Below are 20,215 nucleotides of genomic sequence, written 5' to 3'. Positions count from 1 at the left end.
AGCGCTTCCATATTTTATTGGAACATCATTTGAACCTAACATATAGGGGTATTTTATGTATACTTTCATCTCACTTGTTCTTTCATCACTCTCCTCGTTAAATATGTAATTCTTCTACTGTCGTTGTTGCTTCGTTGACTAATGTGTAAGATGTCAATATAAACGGGCCAACATATGGTACTCTCTCCCTTATGGTAATACATAGAATATAAATACACTATAGACCTTTCTCGTCCAAGAAACTAGATGGGTCGGGTGCCTGGTTTCGAATACAGAATCTGATCAGCCATATTGGCTAGTCAAACCGTCTGATTGGTATCGATATTGCTGAGACCAACACCGATCCAAATATCGATACCAATAACGAGATTCAAAAACGATCTGATCGGACCAATCCCGATTCCCAACTCCGAATGATCCGGATTGATTGTTCCGTAATCAGATCGATTGATGAATCGCCGATTCGGCCGTGATCAATCTCGATTCCGGCCGATCCAATTGTGGGGTTGACCGATTCTTCCCGATTCCGAGGGTAAAATCTTTGGTAAAACCCGGCGTTTAGTCGTTGGTAACACGTAGCTTTTGTTCTCCGTCTGATGTTACAAAAGAAGAGTTTTGGGACTTCCGCGAGCCACGTGGGCATAGGCATGAGAATCTAATGAAGAGTCGCTGACATAATTGGTTCTTTGAGTCTTCTGGGAAGAAAAGAGAAAAATGTGAAATAGCAACTTGACGAACGTTGAAACCCTGGACGGAGGAGAAGGAGATGGAGATGGAGCTGCACTTGCTTGTACCATTCCTGTTCTTGTTGTTGTCCTTTCATGGCGTCGTTGAATCTAGGGTGTTTATCAAGTCAAATGACAGCAAATTCCTAACCCAGGACGAACTCTGGTTCGAGCAAACACTCGATCACTTCTCCCCAATTGTGAGTTCTCCTTTCGCCTTTTTATTTTATTTTTTATTTTGATCTTCACCGTTCCGGAAGAAACATATTTTTAGTTTTTAGACGTATTTATCTATTTCATTTTGTTGTTCGCGTTCATTGAATTTGATGATCATTCCTCCACAAACTTGAAATTGATAAAAATCGATTATATTGGATGCCTTTGAGGTTGGTGGTGGAATCGGACATAGCTCTCTAAGTTTGAAAGAAATTGAAACTAAACTTGCTGACATCAGAAAATCACGCCTCTGATTAATCCTTCTGAGTAAAATTTACTCATCGATTGACTTTTCCTAGAGGGGGACCTTGGTGCAACGGTAAGGTTGCTCCATTGTGATCAAGTGGTCACGGGTCAGGAAACAACTTCTTGGCGAAGTGGGGGTATGGCTGCATACATTATGACCTCGTGAACTGGGTACACCCTTTTGTTTTTTGGACAATGCTAGTTATTTGGGCACACACTGTGCTCCTACAGCTGATGAATGGCTCGGTGGTCTCTGCACATAAATGAACGGCACCTTTTGACTGAAAACAGATGCTTATAATTGCCTCAAAAGGTCCAATACACATACTCCCTCATAATTTGAGTGGTTCATTTGCTGTCTTCTAAAAAAACTATATGGCCACCACCATAACGATGGCTTCTTTATCTTAGCATTTGTTTTTCCATTTAAAATCTTTGATTGGTAAGTGAAAAGTTTTATATCAGTTAATTAGGTTATATTGAAGGTATATGATTGATTTGTTTGTGTTTGACATACTGATATTCATGGCTTAATGCATTTTATTGCATAATCTGAACATTGAGGTTTCCATAACCTGGTATTCTAACCTGAACATGTGGTTAACCACATTGGAGACTGCAGCGCCTGTATACCGCACATGTAAGGACAGAATATGGTGGGATGGGCAAGTAACTCTTATTTGGATGGTTAAAAGTTTGCCAAGAAGAATATGTCATAAGTTTCTCTTTTATTGAAAATTTCTATTTCTTCACATAGTTATTGATAATATGTTAATCCTTGAGGAAAAAAAAAGTGATTGATCCGATGGCTATATTATACATTGTGGTTGCTTTCGGCATGGAAAGTTTATCATTTGGTTCTTCTGTTTTTCATCTATGACTCAAGAGTCAATTGCAACTCTTATTTGGGTGGTTAATAGTTTGCCTATAAGAATATATCATACGTTTCTCTTTTATGGAAAATTTCTATTTCTTCACGTAGAAGTTTATCATTTGGTTGTTCTGTTTTTCATCTATGTCTCAAGAGTCAATTGTGCTGTACTTAGAACTTCTACATTTTTATGATCAAGAATCAAGTACTCGCACAAATAGAGAAGAAACATACATATATGATTTTGATACAATTATCACCAAATATGAATTTCTAATTTTAGTCCACCATAATCATACGGGGTGTTATAAGTTCCCCAACACTTTTACAACATCATTGCAGTTGTAATGCACACTCTACTCAGAGACCATGTGACTGTACTTCATTATTGAAATAACCTAGAGGGGGTGAATAGGTTTTGCTAGTGAAATTTAAATCTTTTCAAATTTCCCAAGTGTGATTGTAAAAATAATTGCGGAATAAAAGATAAACAATCACACTGCACTGAGATTTATAGTGGTTCGACTCAACTTGAATCTAGTCCACTCCTTACAAGTTCCACTTGTAAGGTATTCCATTAGCTCTCCCTTTCAGTTCAGTAAGTAGGGAAGAAAACCTTTACAAAATTTTGTTTAGGACAAGAGTATCCTTACAATCCCTTTCAAGGTAGAGAGACAGCTTTTACAATCTCATTTAACGGTGGAGAGACTCCTAACTCTTTTGAGGACACGAGGATCTTTACACAATCTTAATTATAGTATAGAAAAATGTAAAAGTAATAAATTAAACGAGTGGAATAGAATTGTTCGAGTTTACCTCGTGCGGTGCGTGCAAAGTGCATATGCAAATGTATGATAGAATGCACCTTTTGTAGTCTCCCTTGAGTGTAGAGTTGTGAAAGAGACTTTTCTGAAATTCTTGAGTTCTTGAAGAACGTGTTTGACTTCAGCTTGTGAAATCAATAAAATAATGGTTGATTCTCACAATTGACTTTGATATTACTGCTAAGAGCTTTCTTAATAGTTAATTATTAAAGTCATTAGTGGGTATTTATATAGGCAGAGACTAGGCTTAATTTTGGTAACAAAATCACCCAATTTGGAAGGAGAATAATTTCTAACGAATAGAAATTTTCTGAACCGGTAGTTGCCGCTTCCTAGTCCAGTTGTATGAAACTAGCCATTAGACTCAAAATATAGCCGTTATATAACCATGGGGGGTCCTAGTTAACAATTCGGCCGAATAATTCGCGAATTATTCGGCCGAACAGAAATGTTCCGAATTAAATAAAAAATTCTGATCGAATCCGAATTAAAAATAAAATTTGGTAAAAAACATGCTTTTTACTAATTTGAATTTAAAACGTGAATAATTCGGGCCAAACCGAATTATTCGGTCCACTTAAACAGTATTTAAAAAAAAAAAACAAAAAACAAAAAACAAAAACAAAAAACAACAAACAAAACGCCATATATGAACCACGGTACCCACCATCGAATAGTTTTTTTTTTTTTTTCACCTTCTTCTCCCCCAAATTTCCGCCTCTTTCTTTCCCATCTTTTCTCACCTAATTTCTTCTTGTAACAATCGTACATATACTTTTTGTTTCATTTCTTTCTCATAAATTCATCAGTTCATCCTAAGATAGGGGAGATATCAAGCCTTGATGGATAATTTGAGGTTCCGGGGGACCAGGACAGATTCATATCGCCGTATCAATCAATCTTCTTTTATATTGTTGCTTTAATTTTGAAAAATTAGTGCGTCTTAGTGCAATATGGGTCTTGTGAACCCAAGCAAAAGGATAGTGAAAATTTTTTGTGGTCAATTTATTTATTTCTTTTATTGTAGTTGTAATCTTGCGTTCAATGTTTTGGGGCCTAATCTATTTCATGAGTAGAAATTGGATTACAATAACCATTGCTTCCATCGCTCAATGTCAATTTTTTCATAGTTTTTTACTTTATTGTATAAAGTAATTTGCTCTTTCTAAGTATGCAAATCAAGTTAATAACTTGATAAATAAAAAATATACAATAAACTATAAAAATAATATCCGAATTTTTTGCCCGAATTTTATTTTTTTAATCGAATAATTCTAGAATCCGACTCCGATTTTTATTTTGTCCGCTTTTTTGACCGCTTTTTTGACCAAATCCTTAAATTAACCAATCGAATTATTTAGAATAATTCTCCGCCCGAATCCGAATTTGCTAACTATGTTGGGGGTCTCTGGAGGTCAACCGGTAGTTGCCGGTTTCTCTCTGTGGGCTGATCAATGCACAGTCATGTGATTCCGGATTCCATCCAGAAGTTGCTGGATGGCTTCTGTTTATGTTTTTTGACGTAAAAAAAATCATCACAGAGATCAAGCGGCAGGTGTTGGTTGGGCTCTGTCTTGTGTTTTGACTGCCTGGCAGTCACACAAGAGAGTCAATATGTCTTGGGTTGTTTTCATGTGTCGTTTCCATTATTTAAAATGCATGAGTGCATTGGTGTAGTGCGTGTATGTGTAAATTACAACCTAATCTAGAAGTAATTGAATTCTTCAAGTCTTCAAGATTCTTCAAGAGTCTTCAAATGAGTCTTGTAATCTTTAATTTAAGTCTTTAATCAACTTCTAATCTTCAATGCCCATATTACGTCTTTGAGCTTCAATGATGTGGTCCTCTACATGATGCTTCAACAGTGTGATCCCTTACATGACACTTAGAGAGATAGTTATTAGAACACTACTTGTTTGTTATCATCAAAACCTTTATGGAGAGGGATATTCCCAACAATTATGACCATTAAAACATTATACAGAGAATTCAGTCAATGTAGTAACTTTTTTTGTCCTTGTAAATAAAAATAATTGAATAAAAAAACATTATACAGATAATCTCTTGTTTTTGCAGGATCACCGTCAGTTTAGACAGCGCTACTATGAATTTCTTGACTACTTCCAAGCTCCTGATGGGCCTATATTTTTGAAGCTCTGTGGTGAATCCTCATGTGATGGAATTTCAAATGACTATACCAGTGTAAGTCTCTATCTTGTAACTGTGGATTATTTTGCATGGAAGGTTTTCATTCTTGGAAGTCTGTTTCATACGTGGTAAGAGCAATGTTGTCGGCACTTGCTTTAGAGATAGAACCTACAATTGTAGAAGTTTCATGGCCAATTTTAAGTTTTCACTTCTCAAGCATATTTATGTTGGAGTTGTCACTTGCTTGTATCAGCTCCAATAAGGATGACTCCCTATGTTATTGATCCAGCAAGGACATGGTTTAGGAAATTTCTATAAAAAATCGGATTCAGGACACAGCCTCTCTGTGAAGCGGGGGTAAGACTGCGTACATTATGACCCTCCCTAGACCCCACAGTGGCAGGAGCCTCGTGGACTGGTATGCCCTTTAAAATATTAAAGATTGGATCATGTGATGTGAATGGCAGCTATTTTGAAGCATCTGATTAAGATGGGTACATTGGCACTGATTCTGACAGAGACTCTTTATGGATAGTCATCAATTACAGTTTTTATCTTTCTCTTCTAACTATCGATGATTTTCTTAGTTTCTGTGATGGTTTAATTTGTCTTTTCGTAAAAATTAAAAAGTAACTTATTGTAGCGGATGTTATTGTGAGTTGTGGTCATCAAAGTTAGAAGCCTAACTGAATTGGGAATATATAGATGCTCGCTGATCGAGCGCTCTTGCGCTGAAGATGAACAGGGCTAAGCAATCTGCCAAAGATGTGGGATGTAAAATTATAGTTTAGTCAACTCAAACATATAGCAGTATCATCGCTTTGTATGGGAACTCATATTTATGCTCTGATTCCTTTATCAACATTTGCATCTATATCCATAAATGGGCATCTTTGATTTTCAGATTGAAATCATATTGATACTTGATTTTATATCATGGTTTAATATACCCTTCCCTATTATACAGATTACGATTCTGCAAGGATAGGTTACTATACAATGTTGGAATACAAATCTTATGAGTTTCGTAACTTATTACTTGTTATTGCACTGTATGATTGCATTCTAGATGAAAAGTTAATATACCATATGTTACACTACCATATTGTACAATGCAACATGTGCAGGGATATAAAAATTAATATACTGTAACATGATTTAAGGATCAAAATCACAAATCAAAGTGGGAATAAAGGATTGAAGAATGACAATTGACTGTACATTTTTGTCTTTTTCTGTAAGCTCTGTTACATACCTACGAAGGTCAGTTCCTGGATCTTGCAAATTATAGCAAGACGATTTCTGATGTGGTAATTGAGGAACCTCTCTCTCTCTCTCATTTTTTTTCCCTTCTCTTTGTTAGAAACAAAATATTTTTTTTGATCAGAAGAGGAAGGAAAGATATGGGTATCATGAGGAAGGATTCCTAATTTCTACAAGAAGGCTTGTCAAATCTTTAATCTAATTTGTATGCATATGCAATTACTTATCTACCTGTTCAACAAACTTTTGTTGTTTTTATATTTGTTTAGAAGTTATAAAAACTATGTTCTTTTGGAAACAATTATGTATATCAGGTCAAATCAGTAATAACGTTATTTTCACGACATTAATTCCTGATCAATTATGTTTTTGGGAATTTAAACTCTGAACAGGATAATAGCATGTTTAATTTTTTCTACACATTTTTGGACCATTCATAAAATATGCAATATGTATCTTTCAGTTTGAGGTTCTAATGCTTAGCTATATGCAAAATTTCCCCCATAAACTAACAGGTCTTGGCAAAGAAGTTTGGTGCTGCTGTGGTATCTCTTGAGCATCGATATTATGGGAAGAGTTCTCCTTTCAAGTCACTGACAACAGAAAATCTAAGATATCTTTCGTCAAAGCAGGCTCTTTTTGATTTGGCTGTTTTCCGTCAATATTATCAGGTAATTCCCAATCTATTTTTTTTCCACAATACGCTGTTCTATTAGGGATTCCACTTACCTATTGTCTCGACTCAACTACATGATAATGTTTGTGGTTGCATTTTTATCATTTCTCTTTCTTAGTTATTAGGATTACATATCAACCTAGCCATGATAATTTGGAATCGTAGGAATATTGAAATGAGGTTTTGTGCATTCTGTGAACTAAACTATTGCATGACATTAGTTATAAAGGAAAATAACCACATCGTTGAAGATACAATCAGTAAGGAATTTATGTGGCATGTAAGGGTTCAAGCATAGTTTTCAAATTTTCATCATCATAAGCCTTATTCCAACTATTTGATGTTGGGTGGTGAATCTGCTTATATCTTGGACCATATATATTCCAAAGGAATTGTCAATATCTTCTAAGATTTCCTAGCTTGTGTCTATCTATGCATGACTTCTGTTTACCAAATTTGACAAAATCCTAACTATGAACCATTGAGTGATGTGATTCATGTGCAAAATCTTTATGGAATCAGTAAGCGCCCTCGTTATGGTTATGAACTTATAAAAAATTAGACATAAGCTCTTGAATTCCTTTGGTTGGTGGGAGCAAGTGAACCCTCATTGTTACAGCGCTGGTGAATGGTTGTAGCCACTGAAATTGGAACATGGTTCCTTTTTCTTTCTACTGGTGTTTCGGAAAATAAGAGCCATTTATTTTTTTGGAAGATGCCTACGGCAACAAGGAACTAGTGACTTGTAAAGCCTTTAGTAGTGGGGGTAGGTAGGATGAACCCTAGGTGCAGTCTGAACACCTCCTTACAATATCCCAAGATTTAACCTTCTCAGATGGAGGTCAAACTCTAGCAATCATTCACAAACAAATAGAGTAGATAATATTTATAATACAACAGTGATCTAAAGGTCAGTTTAAAACTAATGGAAGATTAGTCAAATTCTGAAACACAAATTCAGGAAATAGAAGGTTTTTTGTTACTCAAAATAGAGTCAAACCAGCCTAAGATTCGGGTCGAATATCACTCTTGGCTGTCTCAATCAATCCCCAAAATATGATTCAAAGTTAATGGCTGAATTCAAAGTAACTAGGCAAGAATCAGGTCTGAAATTTAAAATAGGACAGATTCAGGAGTTTTCGGATGTCTCCAAATCAGAGGTTCCTATCAGCCTAACTCTCTGGTCGAAGAGTACTCTTGGAAGGTCCTTTGAAACCCCAAAATAGAGGAGGAATCTGATGGACAGATTCCTCTCTATAAGGAGTCTCGTTTCTGACAAAAGAGGGTCAATAACAGGGTATCTGCCAAGTCCATTTAAAAGGGTTCTTGCTGTGATTTAATTCCCAGTGTGAACAGAATATAAACAGTATTTAAAGGAGATGAAAACCCCTCTCAGTCTCAAGTTAAATTGAATTCCAGCAAGCACAAAAATAACATAAGAAAACAACACTTTATTGCTGGAAAAACAGAATGAAAGAAAGAAGAAAGATTACTATGGCTTCCCACCAAGAACAAGGATCAGAATTTCACCATCCTCCAAGGATCTCTCTCCCCTTACTGAATTGCACAGCTAGCCATTGAAGAAACTTCAAAACTTTATTCATCTAAATCTTCCATGAGCCTTGGCTCTTACAATATATTTAAAGAGAGAAATAGAACAGTCCCAATTTGACTAGGAAGTAAATAATTACTTAAAATCTTATTCATAAATAAGTAAACACCCCCTATTTGAATCCAATAAAAATAATTTAAAAATCAAATTCCAAAAGGATAAAAAGTCAACCCCTCTAGTTCAAGAAGAAAATTGAATTTTTGGATGTTGGGGAGATTTTCAACTTTAAAATGCTGGTTTTTTCCCCCAAATCTTATCATGGTAAAACTTTGGTAAAAACCAAAAGTGCTATAAAATAATGTTTAGTTCTGATGTCCATAACTTTATTTTCATTCAGGTGATTTTTAACAACATTCGCGCACCTTTAAATAAGTTTGACCTATTACCCAAAAAAAGAAAAAAATTGACTAGAACATAACTTGTCAATACAACTCAGATTTAAGCAATCTTGGATTTTTTTCGAAAGCTGGTTTTATGCTTTACCTTAATACAAAAAGTCTCATGTAAAAATAAAATCATTTGACTAGTCAAACTTATTATAGAACAAGAACATTTCTCTAAATGTTGATATCTTATGACTTGATGTGGCTTAATGTTGATTTTTTATGATATAAGGTGAATGTAGCATAATAAATAGTGTTAGAAAAAAGGAGAATAAAAAATAATAGTTGAGCGCCTTGGTTGCTCAAGTGCTTAGACACCCCTCCACCGCCTTGGGTCGACTTGACAACTATGGTTATCTGCATCATTTAGCTTCTATTTCTGTGGACTTCTATTCAGAAGGATCTTAGAGGTTCCAATTTGAGGCATTCAGAAAAGACACCACATACACATAGAGTAAGAAAAAGAAAGGTCATACTAGATTATGCAGGCATTCAAGAATCCAACAGTCTAGTGTTATCAAAAAAGGTAAAGGTACAATATCGCATGGATGGTATGGGACGTTCATCTTTAAACTCCTGACAGAAAAAGCCCATTGGAAATCAATCCTTTGGTACTTTGACTGAAAGAGATGAATGAGGGGAAATGTCAACAGTGGAGTTGGAGAGGGCCTCCTATTCATCATGTCCAAGAGGATGAATGAGGGATTGAACCTGTGAGTCATTGAAAGGTATTGTATATTTTTAATGTATAAACTATAAAAGCTTATTTAAGTGTGTAAACATTGATCAGGGGTCTTGCTTCTCTTTAATTTTTTAATATACATATTTCACTTCCTGGTGCTAATGGTACAATTTTATCATGCTTTAATTTGCATCTGATATTTCTATTGGCTATGACTTATGAGATATGTGTTTCAGTTGCGAACATTCTCTGCATGTTGCAAGAGGTTTCATTTATATTTTGTGACCGATTTCTTCATGTGTCATTCATTGTTAATTTTAACTGTTAATTATTAATTATCTTGCAGGAATCCTTGAATCTGAAGCTCAATAGATCAAATGTTGAGAACCGCTGGTTTGTTTTTGGTGTTTCTTACTCTGGGGCTCTTAGTGCTTGGTTCCGTTTAAAATTTCCCCATTTAACATGTGGAAGCCTCGCAAGTTCTGCAGTTGTTCTTGCTGTTTACAACTTTACTGACTTTGATAAACAGGTGCTTAACTCCATTATCCACTTGGTACTAATGCATCAGGAAGGTCTCTAGCCAGGCTGTCTTATTTCCCTAGAATAATTCCCTATTAGTTATTTTTCTTTTTGAACTTCATGATTGCAATTTTGGTAGGAAACTCTCCGTTAACATTTGCCTTACAAGGGCCTATTGATTTTATTATCCCAAATTTCAACCACAGATTGGAGAGTCAGCTGGTGCTGATTGTAAAGCTGCATTACAAGAAGTTACCAAACTTGTAGAGGAAAAGCTTGTGTCTGATGGAAAAGCAGTAAAAACTTTGTTTGGTGCAGCTGAGGTACAAATATTCCTTGTAAATGTTTATTCTGATGTACACCGCTAATTGTATGAACTGTGAATTGAAGACACCATGGTTGCATTGCTATTCTGCCAAGAGATGCTATACAGTTGTTCATATTGATATTTTCCTTTTCCCCCCTTTTCATTTTAATTTTATGGTAAATGTTTTAACTAGCAGTCAAATGTTCTCCAATCAGTCTAATTTTTCGTTGTATTGTTTTGTGGGCATGTCATATGTTCTCTTGCTTGGACTAGATGGACACTGTAGCTTTCCTAATGCTGCATTTGGTGGCATATTCTTTTTCTGGTAGTTTCGGTTGAGGTTCTTATTGTTGTCAAAGTAAAAAGATGTGAGTTCTTGTTGAGATAAAAAGGCATGAGAAATTAACCAGTGGAATGACTTTTATGTTGGAGCCCAGCTTATTATAGAAGGTCCATAGAGTGAACCTAATATTATACTGTATTATAAGGCATATTATAATTGGTGCCAGAGTCATTTATGGCGAAAAGATGGATGCCACAAGGATCCTGATACAGATACCTTTTTACCAAACTTGTCCCTAGATCTAGTGAAGATCAAACTGGAAAGGAAACACTTTTAGGATCAGAATAGTTGTTGAAGGTGAGGATCTTAGGAGGCCCTATATCAAGCCACAAGAAGAGAAACCTGGATTTGGATGTGGGGGATGATGATTGGACATATGATCCACTTTATCTGCAAATTATGAAGGTCGAGATTGTTTTAAAAATTAGGAAATCTTAAACTCTGGACTTCGGAGTATTGAATGTATCAAATCAGAGAGGGACGTATCGTATCCTCTGTCCTCTCTCTCATCATCTTTCTCCAAAGCTTATGCCTCTCTATCGCTCTCTTGAACCGTCACACCCTTTCTATTCCTGTCAGGGTATTTGATGAAAAGTCTGATGAAAATGTCCTGAAGTAATCCAAAAGGTCTCCTATCTCTCTCCATGAGAACTGAACCTTTGAACTCTGCACATTGTGGGATTTCTCTCTCCATCTCCGCAACCCTTACTGCAACAATCCCCAGCGATTGCATCTGCAAAAATCTCTACAGAACACCATCACCACCACTGCAGCCTCACTGCTCTCTCTAATATCAGCAGATTTGGATGCTCTCTCACTCTGTCTCTCTACCATCTCTGCAACTCCAACTGGCACCATATCTTGTGATTGCGTCTGCGAACATCTCTGCAGATCACCATCAACACCGCCACATCTCTCTCTCTGTCCCCCAGTTTGCTATTCTTTTTTTGTTTTGGCAGCAGTTAGAATGTTTAATGATTCATCATATTCAATGCTTCTGTTGAACAAATTATAAATTCGTCCCTCAGGTCTGAAGTCTTTAATTTTGATGTACCATTTTATTTCGTCTGCTGGGCCCTGGCACCCTTTTTATGTTTGGTGGTTACTATTGTGTTCGGCATACAAGGTATTCGATGAAAAGTCTGATGAAAACCTATTGAAGTAAACTACTCTGCAATTGCCGATGGTTCAAATTCTTTATTTTCAGAGGCACACACACGCTGTGATTGATTTTGAGTTTATGTTAAGAATGGTTCCCACGTCCTGTCTATAAAACCTCAGTTAATATTATATTTAATAGTGAAGAGGTGTGCCTTGGCCAGACAAAACTTGACATTCATGGGTGTATCCTACTTTACTATTTACCAGAGGTAGTAGCGGAACAGTTGGGTAGCCCCGGTAGCCATGATTTTTAAAATCGGACCATGTACAGAGGCATCAAAGTGTTTGGTGTACTGGTTTTTATTGGGCAAATGAGTAGGTATGCTCCAAGCTTGCACATTTAAATCATTGAACTAAAGCCAGAATTAGTAACACACTGTCTATTAAATGGCTGGTTTCAGGCAGGTTACAGAAGGCAAAGATGCATTCTTATACTAAAGGCTGGGTTCAGGGATATACAATGGAGCTTAATGTTGGTTGGGTTTTGAAAAACCTCAACACATTAACATAACAAGTGTGGATCACATAAGTATGTTGAGAAGGATGAGTGGAAAACTAAGAAAAAGAACAGTTAGTAAATAATTTCAAGGTGATTTAGGTGTAGCTTCTAAAGGAGGTAAGTTGAAGGCAAGGCGTTTTCAGTCTTATGTGAATTTGCAGTGGGCCCCTTTGATTACCATTCTTTGGACTGATGTTATGCTGATTGAAGGAGTTAAAAGACCAAGGGCTAGGCTGAAAATGACTTGGCAATAACTGTTGAGAAAAGATATGGATGAATCTGGTTTGACAATAAACATGGCTTTACTGATATCTCATTTTCTAGGTAAGTATGACTCAGAGTAAGGATGACTTGAAGAAGAATTGTTGCGTTTGACTGACAATTCATTTGTGTAAATTTTCTGTTCCAATTCTAAAATCCCAAATATTAGGGATTAAGTCCTATATGAGATTAGGTAGTTAGTTTCTATCTTTTTGTTGGCCACTACTCAATTGGTTAGTCAATAGCTTCTAGGAGTTACTATTTTTGGTTCTCTTTTTCATATGGTAGTCAGTAGATTTTTTTTTTTCTAGAAGAGTTGCTTACTAGTCGAATCTCTGCTATACATGGAGCGTTACCAAATATGTATTCATGCTTCAACATTTATTAGTACAAGTAGGGGGAACCATGCCCCATGATTTTGGCTATTGAAAAGAACAATTGGTGTCCTCTATGTGAGATGCATGCTACTGTGGTGAATCAGCAGAAACCCCTAGGTGGTGAAGCCTCCCATATGCCTTGGTGGTGAAGCCAGGTCATATCCCTCTTTCCTTCTTATCTCCTTCATTCCAACTTCTATTTTCTGCATTCCAGTACTTTGAAGTAACTTGCGTGGGGTGTTTTCTGCAATATTTTGGTTCGGAAAGTTGGCTTTCCTAGCTCAGAGTTCTGGGCTATCATACTGTTGATATTCCTTACTTTAGTGTCAGTTCTGACCCTTTTTTCTCCCTGAGCAAAAAAGCCTGTGATGCACTGTTTTCCTGGTTTCCTGACTTCGGTAAGGGACATGCTCGAACAGCAGATCCAAGCCAGAGGATCCATGTATTGCTAAAGCTATTGAAAATTGGTCTGCAGCATCCTGATGTTGATTTGTTTCTGTGGATTTTGCTTGAAATTCATTTTTGTACTTTGGTTGGAATATTCTTGTTCCCTTTTATATTCTTTGAACTAAGTGTATGCTGAAAGCATGCTTTGCTATATGTTTGTTCTAAGGAAATGTATTGACTTATTTTCTGTTGTTGAGAACTTTTTCTTATTCTTGGAGTCTGTTTTAATCAAATTCTTCTGTAGTAGAAAAGGGTTTAAGCTGGATTTACCCAATTATTCTCAAGTGAGTATGACAGGGCCTATTCTGTTCCCTGTAATTTAATGTACACTTGTTGGAAATTTTTTCAAAGAAAATCTGTCCTTATGGTTTTGACTGTCTTGACGGAGAGAGCATTGTTGGGTGGGCCTGTAAAATTTTAAATGCCTTCGGCTCTCACTTTCTTAAACTTAAAAAGAAATGCTGGGAACAGCAATAGACCACCTTTTCTGTAAGATCAACTCTGGTATTTTCTCTGATAAATGTCTTGTGGTCTTGTCTAACTTTGTTGTTCTGTGACTCTTCTCTACAGTTTTCTACATGTAACTCATCTGAAGTAGAGAGTTTTTAAGAAAGGGAATGTACCGAGTGGGTGGGGAGAAAAAAGTAGAGGACCAAGGAGGAGGTCCACTTTTTTTTTTTTGGGGGGGGGGGGGGGGGGGGGGGGGGGTTGAATGGGGAATTACCATTTTGGGATTTTAACTTTTTGTGGGAGAATAGAGATATCTTTGCACTATTATGGTCTAGGGATACTTTTGGAATCGCGAGATCATGGTCTCATTGGAATGTCGGTGAAGGTAGGAGGAATAGAGAGTGAATGAGGAGGGGCGGAAGGGAGAAGAAAAACTATGTCTGGTTTTGTATTACCCCAAAGTACATTTTTAAAATACAATTTACTCTCAACGACTGTAATTCTGTGGGACAAAGATAAATGATCACTACCCTGCCCGTCAAGAGATACCCTTTTTATGTGCTCAATGCTCAACCAGAGAAGCCACTCCCTAAAGTGTAAACTGGGGATCCTAATTCTTACTTTTGTACACCATTCTAGATCCTTCTTCTGGCCTTTTGTGAGAAAAATTTGTTTTAATTTTTTGGAGTTAATCAAGAACAACTTTAATGCAAGTGATGTTTGAAACGATTGGTTTCCATGCCCATGCTTTGTTCTAGTTACTTAGTCAAACACCCTGGACTCACATACACACGCATGAATGTCTAAACTCTTTTCCAATGAATGGTATTTTGGATATATTCCGCTTCCCTGCTCAGTGTGTTTTAGTTACTTGGTCAAACATCCTGAGTGGTGTTTCAGTTATCTGCTGCTTCCCCAATCAATGATTTATAATGTCTTCTTTTATATACTTTTGGCATAGATCTTTTGTGTTCGGATTCTTCATCACGCTTATGGATCTTTTGTCTGTGGTGCAGCTTAAAATCGATGGTGATTTTCTTTTCTTTCTGGCAGATGCTGCAGTTATAGCGGTACTAGTTATTTAGTATGGGAAGTTATTTGAAGCGTAGTTTCTTTCTACTTCTTCTGTTAAATATGTGATCCATTTGTTGAAGTTTACAGTTCCAATATGGGAACCCGGATGTTCTATGTACCCCTCTTGTTGAAGCAAAGAAAGATGGAAAGAACTTGGTGGTATGCTCCTTTCTATAGAAAACCATTTAATATTCTGCCATTAGTGGATACTTCAAAGGCTATGGTGAAGTGTTATACCTAGAATGAAGTAATGAACCTTGTGCTACATAATTGGCATATCTCATGCACAGAAAATAATATCATTTAGATCATGCTTTTGTTGTTGTGGTTAGGTATTGGACTGGACTTAGTTTTATTAGTTCCAGTTGCGGTTTTCAAACCACAAGTGAATAGGAATTCAGTCAAGGATGCTAACGCCAGACTTAACTGTGTCCCGAGCCACAACTTATTTTTATTTTGGTCAACTTTGAGAAGTTGAGATTGCTTCAAAAAGTTACTTTATGTGTTGCATGCTACAAAACCTACATTGCAGGACATGGCCCACTTACAAACCAATTGATTGAAGGGCGTGGATTTGTTAATCAGTATTGATATAGGGTAAAACCATAGGGGTTGATGGACCTCAAGGCTCTCTCTGTTTTAAATTGATGTATGTGTTTTATGCAAAACTACATTTTGATTACCTGTTTTATACCAGTCATATGGCTTTGAACCTTATGGAAGGACTTGAAATCTATCACAATATATGCAATATTTCCCAGGAGGCAGTTTCGCTTCATACACGGAGAAGGAAGAGTTCCTTCATTGTGATGGGTCTGGTGTCTTGGGATGGGTGTCGGGAATGGCGGGTAGAGTGTTACTGACTTCGTACAGTAGGGGGGCAGAGTAATAATGACTCTAGATTGGTGTATTTTTCCTTCACCCATGGTGGAGGAAAACTTTCTCCTATTTTCCAGAATCCATTTGATCAAAATTTTTAGGAGACAAGATTTTCCATATGTATCTTTTATTTTACTTACCAGCAGAAATAGTTCTATTATTTGTCCCAAGTTAAAAGAGTATTTCATGACATTCAGTTTATGTGGTTGTTTTACAAACATCTGCAACTTGCTTTTGGATCTTCATCTGTCTTTCTTTTCACCATGTTTACATGGATTTTTTAATCCAGGATGTATATGCCAACTATGTGAAAAACTATTACCTTGGAAAGTTTGGAGTTGATGTTCAAACATACAATCAACAATTCTTGAAGAACCCTGCTATCCGTGAAGGCAGTGAAGCTAGACTATGGTGGTTCCAGGTTTGCACTGAGGTTGCTTATTTCCAGGTGGCACCTTCTAATGATAGTATTCGCTCTTCAAAGGTTGACACAAGGCATGTCTTCTGCTTACCTTATTCTGCTGCTTGTATCAATATAAGTTTATTCATTATTCCTTGCTTGCAAAAGGGAAAAGTTCAAATGTAATTTGAAGTGTTGTGAACATAGGTTTTCTCTATATATATTTTTCCGATACAATAGTTGATATGCTGAGCAATAGGCATGAGTTGTGTACTTGTGCATATGCTTTGGTTTTTCTTGTGCTTCAATGTAAATATGGACATATAACTTTGTTGTTCTTATGTGGTAGATACCATTTGGACCTCTGTAAGAATGTCTTTGGAGAGGGCATATATCCTGATGTGGAAGCGACGAACACATATTATGGAGGCACAGGCATTGCGGTTTGCATTTTTACCCTCCTAGTTTCTGAGGCCCTGGATGAATCTTCTCTTTTCAACAAACACAAAGATAGCTGGACTGCATTTTATCTCTTAGTATCAGTAGACTCCTTTCCTATTTTGTGTTTCCATGTCCAAGCAATATTTTTTTTGCAAATTTCAGTTTTTCTGGAATTTTTTTCTAGGTGACCTATTTCTTTTACTGAGATGTTCAGTCACGTACAAACGGATTAGTTGCAGCATATAATGATGCAAATTCATCACCGAAATAGACTTGTTTTATTAGGAATAAGCTAGGGTTGGGTTCCATATATGTTGGGCCTTTGATCCCATGTGTTCTGAGTGTAATAGGCCACTTTTATGGGCCTAAAAGAGGGGCTTTAAGGTTGAATACGGGATTAACTAGTTTTTTTCCTTTTTCATTAGGAATGATGGTCCTATGTTGGTGAAGATGCTGTGGTGGTTCTAATGCATATCACGACTTTGAAGAAATAACCTTCTAACATTACAATTGTTTACAAATTTACAGGTTCAAAGATAGTTTTCTCAAATGGCTCACAGGACCCCTGGCGACATGCATCCAAGCAGACTTCGTCTCCATCTAGTGAGTTTATAAAGACTATAATTAAGAACTTCAGTAGTGATTAATTTTCTATGAGTTTAGGGTGTTGTAGGGTCCCACTGTTAGTGGTGACAATGAGTGAGTTGGGTTTGGCAGTTTGCTTGGGTTGATGTTGAAGTTATGCTAACATCATCTCAACTGAAACTTTAATGTAATTCACCTACTGAAATAAGTGAGTTTTGACAGGGTGCAGTGTCAGTGTTGGAACACAACACAGACGCACAGCATTGGACTCTTGGGAACCAACCAGACAATAGGATATAGGGACTCCTTCCCTCCTTGGTTATATATTTCTACATCGTTGTTTTAATTCTCAATATTGTAAACTCTTTATGTGCTGTAAGCAATCCTATAAACCACCCTTCAGCAGCAACAAAACACAGCATAAGTGTTATGGAAGAACTTTTTTATTCACAAGAAACGGTAGCACTATGAAGTATGAGCTTGTAGGGATAAGAATTTCCAAATTTACCCCTCACTGACACATGAGCTTTCAAAATTGTGAAAATAAAAGCTAGAATTTTTATGGCCCATACGTAAGTGAGAAGGGTGCTTCATATTGTAGCCCATACTTGTTCTCAGTGCTGGCATTCCTCTTTATTTATTAAAAGAATGCCATTTCTTATTAAAAGAGACCACTAGAATTTTTTTTTTGTTGGCCAAGCGGTAGAGAGTTATACGGGCTTATCAAAGAGATCGGATTATTTTTAAACTTGTGTTTTACTTTTACTGAGTTTGAAATGTTCCTACATACTTGTGTTCTACTTGTACCTAGTCCAAGACTGCACCATATCTGTGTCTTAACTCCTAATCTTATTCCATGTGTCTGATGTGGACTACTAACATTCAGAAGTGCTTACTGCTGAGCAATGCGGATAGCGACCTGAAACACACACACACTGAGGAGAGGGATTGACATTACTAGGTCAACCTGTCGCATTATCACTTGTAGCCTTGAGAGGTTGGTAGTGTCTTGGCTAGATACCGTATTACCAAATCTGTTACCACTTCTACCCAATTACTATTACTTTGGTGGTCCCCTTGTTTGATGGATATTTCCCTAATGTAACTAATACAGAGTAAATCTAGTACTCATCTTAGTTTTGCCGTAGGTAGTAACAGAACTGCCTTTTTAACCTGGTTGGTAGTTGGTAATCTATCGGTCTCTCCCCCCTACCTCATCTTTTTAGACTAGCCCCGGTAGATTCATGTATTTCCAGGCTTATTGACACATTGTTTGCTTCTCCTAATTTCTGGACTTAAAAATGAAAATTTACAGTCTGTTTCCATTGGCTCTTTAATTGACTTTTCTTTTTGAATGTCTAGTGCCCTCTTACATCATCTCATGTCATAATTGCGGCCATGGAACTGATCTCAGAGGATGCCCACAAGCTCCTTTAAATCCTGAAGGTATAGTCTCAATTTATTGCCTACTTTATTCTCAAAAGCATGGAATTGGGTTGCCAAATTGCTGAATCCCACAAGTCCCCATTTTGAAAATTTTTGAGTATTTTCTGCCATTGATTTAAATAGATGAGACATGCAAAGGGAGTTGAGACAGCATGAATCTCCACTTGAAAACTGATCCAATTGTATAAGTGTTGATCTGTGTCCAAAAACTGATCCAGTCAATATGCTAATTTCTGACCATTAGAAAGAGGGTTTATTTTCCTTCATTATTGTTTTTCTGGGAAAAGATCCACACATGGTCGTTCTTTCTCATGCCCTCACAAAAATGAAGGCCTCACATTGTTTTTATCTATTTTGAAAATGTGGGGTCCACAGGGATTGGTACCTTTTTCAGACCATTAATTGGTGGCAGCATGGGAAAACCCTCTCCCTTTTTGTGGGGTGAGGTGGATGAGGGCAAGAAGAGTGAAGATTTTTATTTGCTGAATAGTTACACTCACCAGCATTATGCCACATGTAATCTTGGCAGACATTTTTCAAGGACCTTTAGACAACAGCCTTTCATTTCACATGTGGTATCTTGTTATTCATGCATGAATAGTTAGTCTAATGCATTTTGATATCAGTCATTTGGTTGCATATGGTTGTAATATCTTCAAAATTTATCTTTTGTAGGTGATGACCAACACTGCAGCTCTCCTGATGCCGTGCACAAAGTGAGACAGCAGATCGTAGAACATATAGACTTGTGGCTTTCTGAGTGTCAACAACCCACAGGGTGGAGTTCTCTCTGATGGATCTATTGAAGATTTTTTTTTTATTTTTTTTTTTTACTTGTGAAAGATGGTTATAACTTATGCTAATATACATCAAAGATTTGCGTCTGATCAACTTGAATTGGCTATACTCTCTCCAAATTAATTGAAATCAATAGAATAAAGGTCAAAGGGAATATTTGTAAATATTAGAAATTTTAAAATATGTTAATCTGTCATGACAGGAGAGGCTACTGATGCAGCTGCGCGGGGACTTTTGATCGGACTGCATAAAATAGTCAAGGCAGGATGGGAAGTGTAGGTTATTTGGAGTGATTTGGATGGACTGGGACGATTAATGCACTCTCAGAGTTTTTTGGAGTGGCCGTGGACAATCCTTTATCTTAGACTTGAATTGGAACATTGGCTTCTAAAGCCCATTTTTTGTGTACATACTAATGAACCTGTAATTATGGTAAAACATCTAGCCCTTAGGGCACTGGTAGGCAAAACTAGGTTCCGGAACTTTTTATAATATGAATGTTTTTGTTTGATTTTCGAATAAAAAAAATGAGGTCATTTTGGTATTTTCAATCTCCTACATTTCTTCTTCTTCGCCCTCTCC

General features: G+C 36.7%; 1 protein-coding gene across 3 annotated transcripts; it reads left to right on the top strand.

Annotated features, from left to right (window-relative positions):
* Positions 1–647: 647 nt before the first annotated feature.
* LOC122065624 (probable serine protease EDA2) lies at positions 648–20,177 on the top strand. Of its 3 annotated transcripts, XM_042629446.1 has the most exons (13): positions 648–925; positions 4,959–5,084; positions 6,809–6,964; positions 9,993–10,175; positions 10,372–10,488; positions 15,027–15,080; positions 15,172–15,243; positions 16,253–16,458; positions 16,713–16,807; positions 17,333–17,407; positions 18,752–18,835; positions 19,511–19,613; positions 19,836–20,177. In XM_042629446.1, the coding sequence occupies exons 1-13, from the start codon at positions 767–769 to the stop codon at positions 19,846–19,848; spliced, it is 1,443 nt and encodes a 480-aa protein (XP_042485380.1). In that variant the 5' UTR covers positions 648–766; the 3' UTR covers positions 19,849–20,177. The 3 variants fall into 3 exon arrangements, 2 of the variants coding, with proteins under 2 accessions (XP_042485380.1, XP_042485379.1); XM_042629445.1 differs by lacking the exon at positions 19,836–20,177 and having other exon boundaries at positions 649–925; positions 19,511–19,797; XR_006136058.1 differs by lacking the exons at positions 19,511–19,613; positions 19,836–20,177 and having other exon boundaries at positions 651–925; positions 16,713–16,806; positions 18,752–18,805.
* Positions 20,178–20,215: the final 38 nt, after the last annotated feature.

This window comes from Macadamia integrifolia, unplaced genomic scaffold (genome assembly GCF_013358625.1).
Source record: "Macadamia integrifolia cultivar HAES 741 unplaced genomic scaffold, SCU_Mint_v3 scaffold2071, whole genome shotgun sequence".
In the NCBI taxonomy this organism is placed as follows: Eukaryota; Viridiplantae; Streptophyta; class Magnoliopsida; order Proteales; family Proteaceae; genus Macadamia; species Macadamia integrifolia.
Note: the sequence above shows the minus strand (reverse complement) of the source record. Positions and strands in the feature narration are given on the sequence as shown.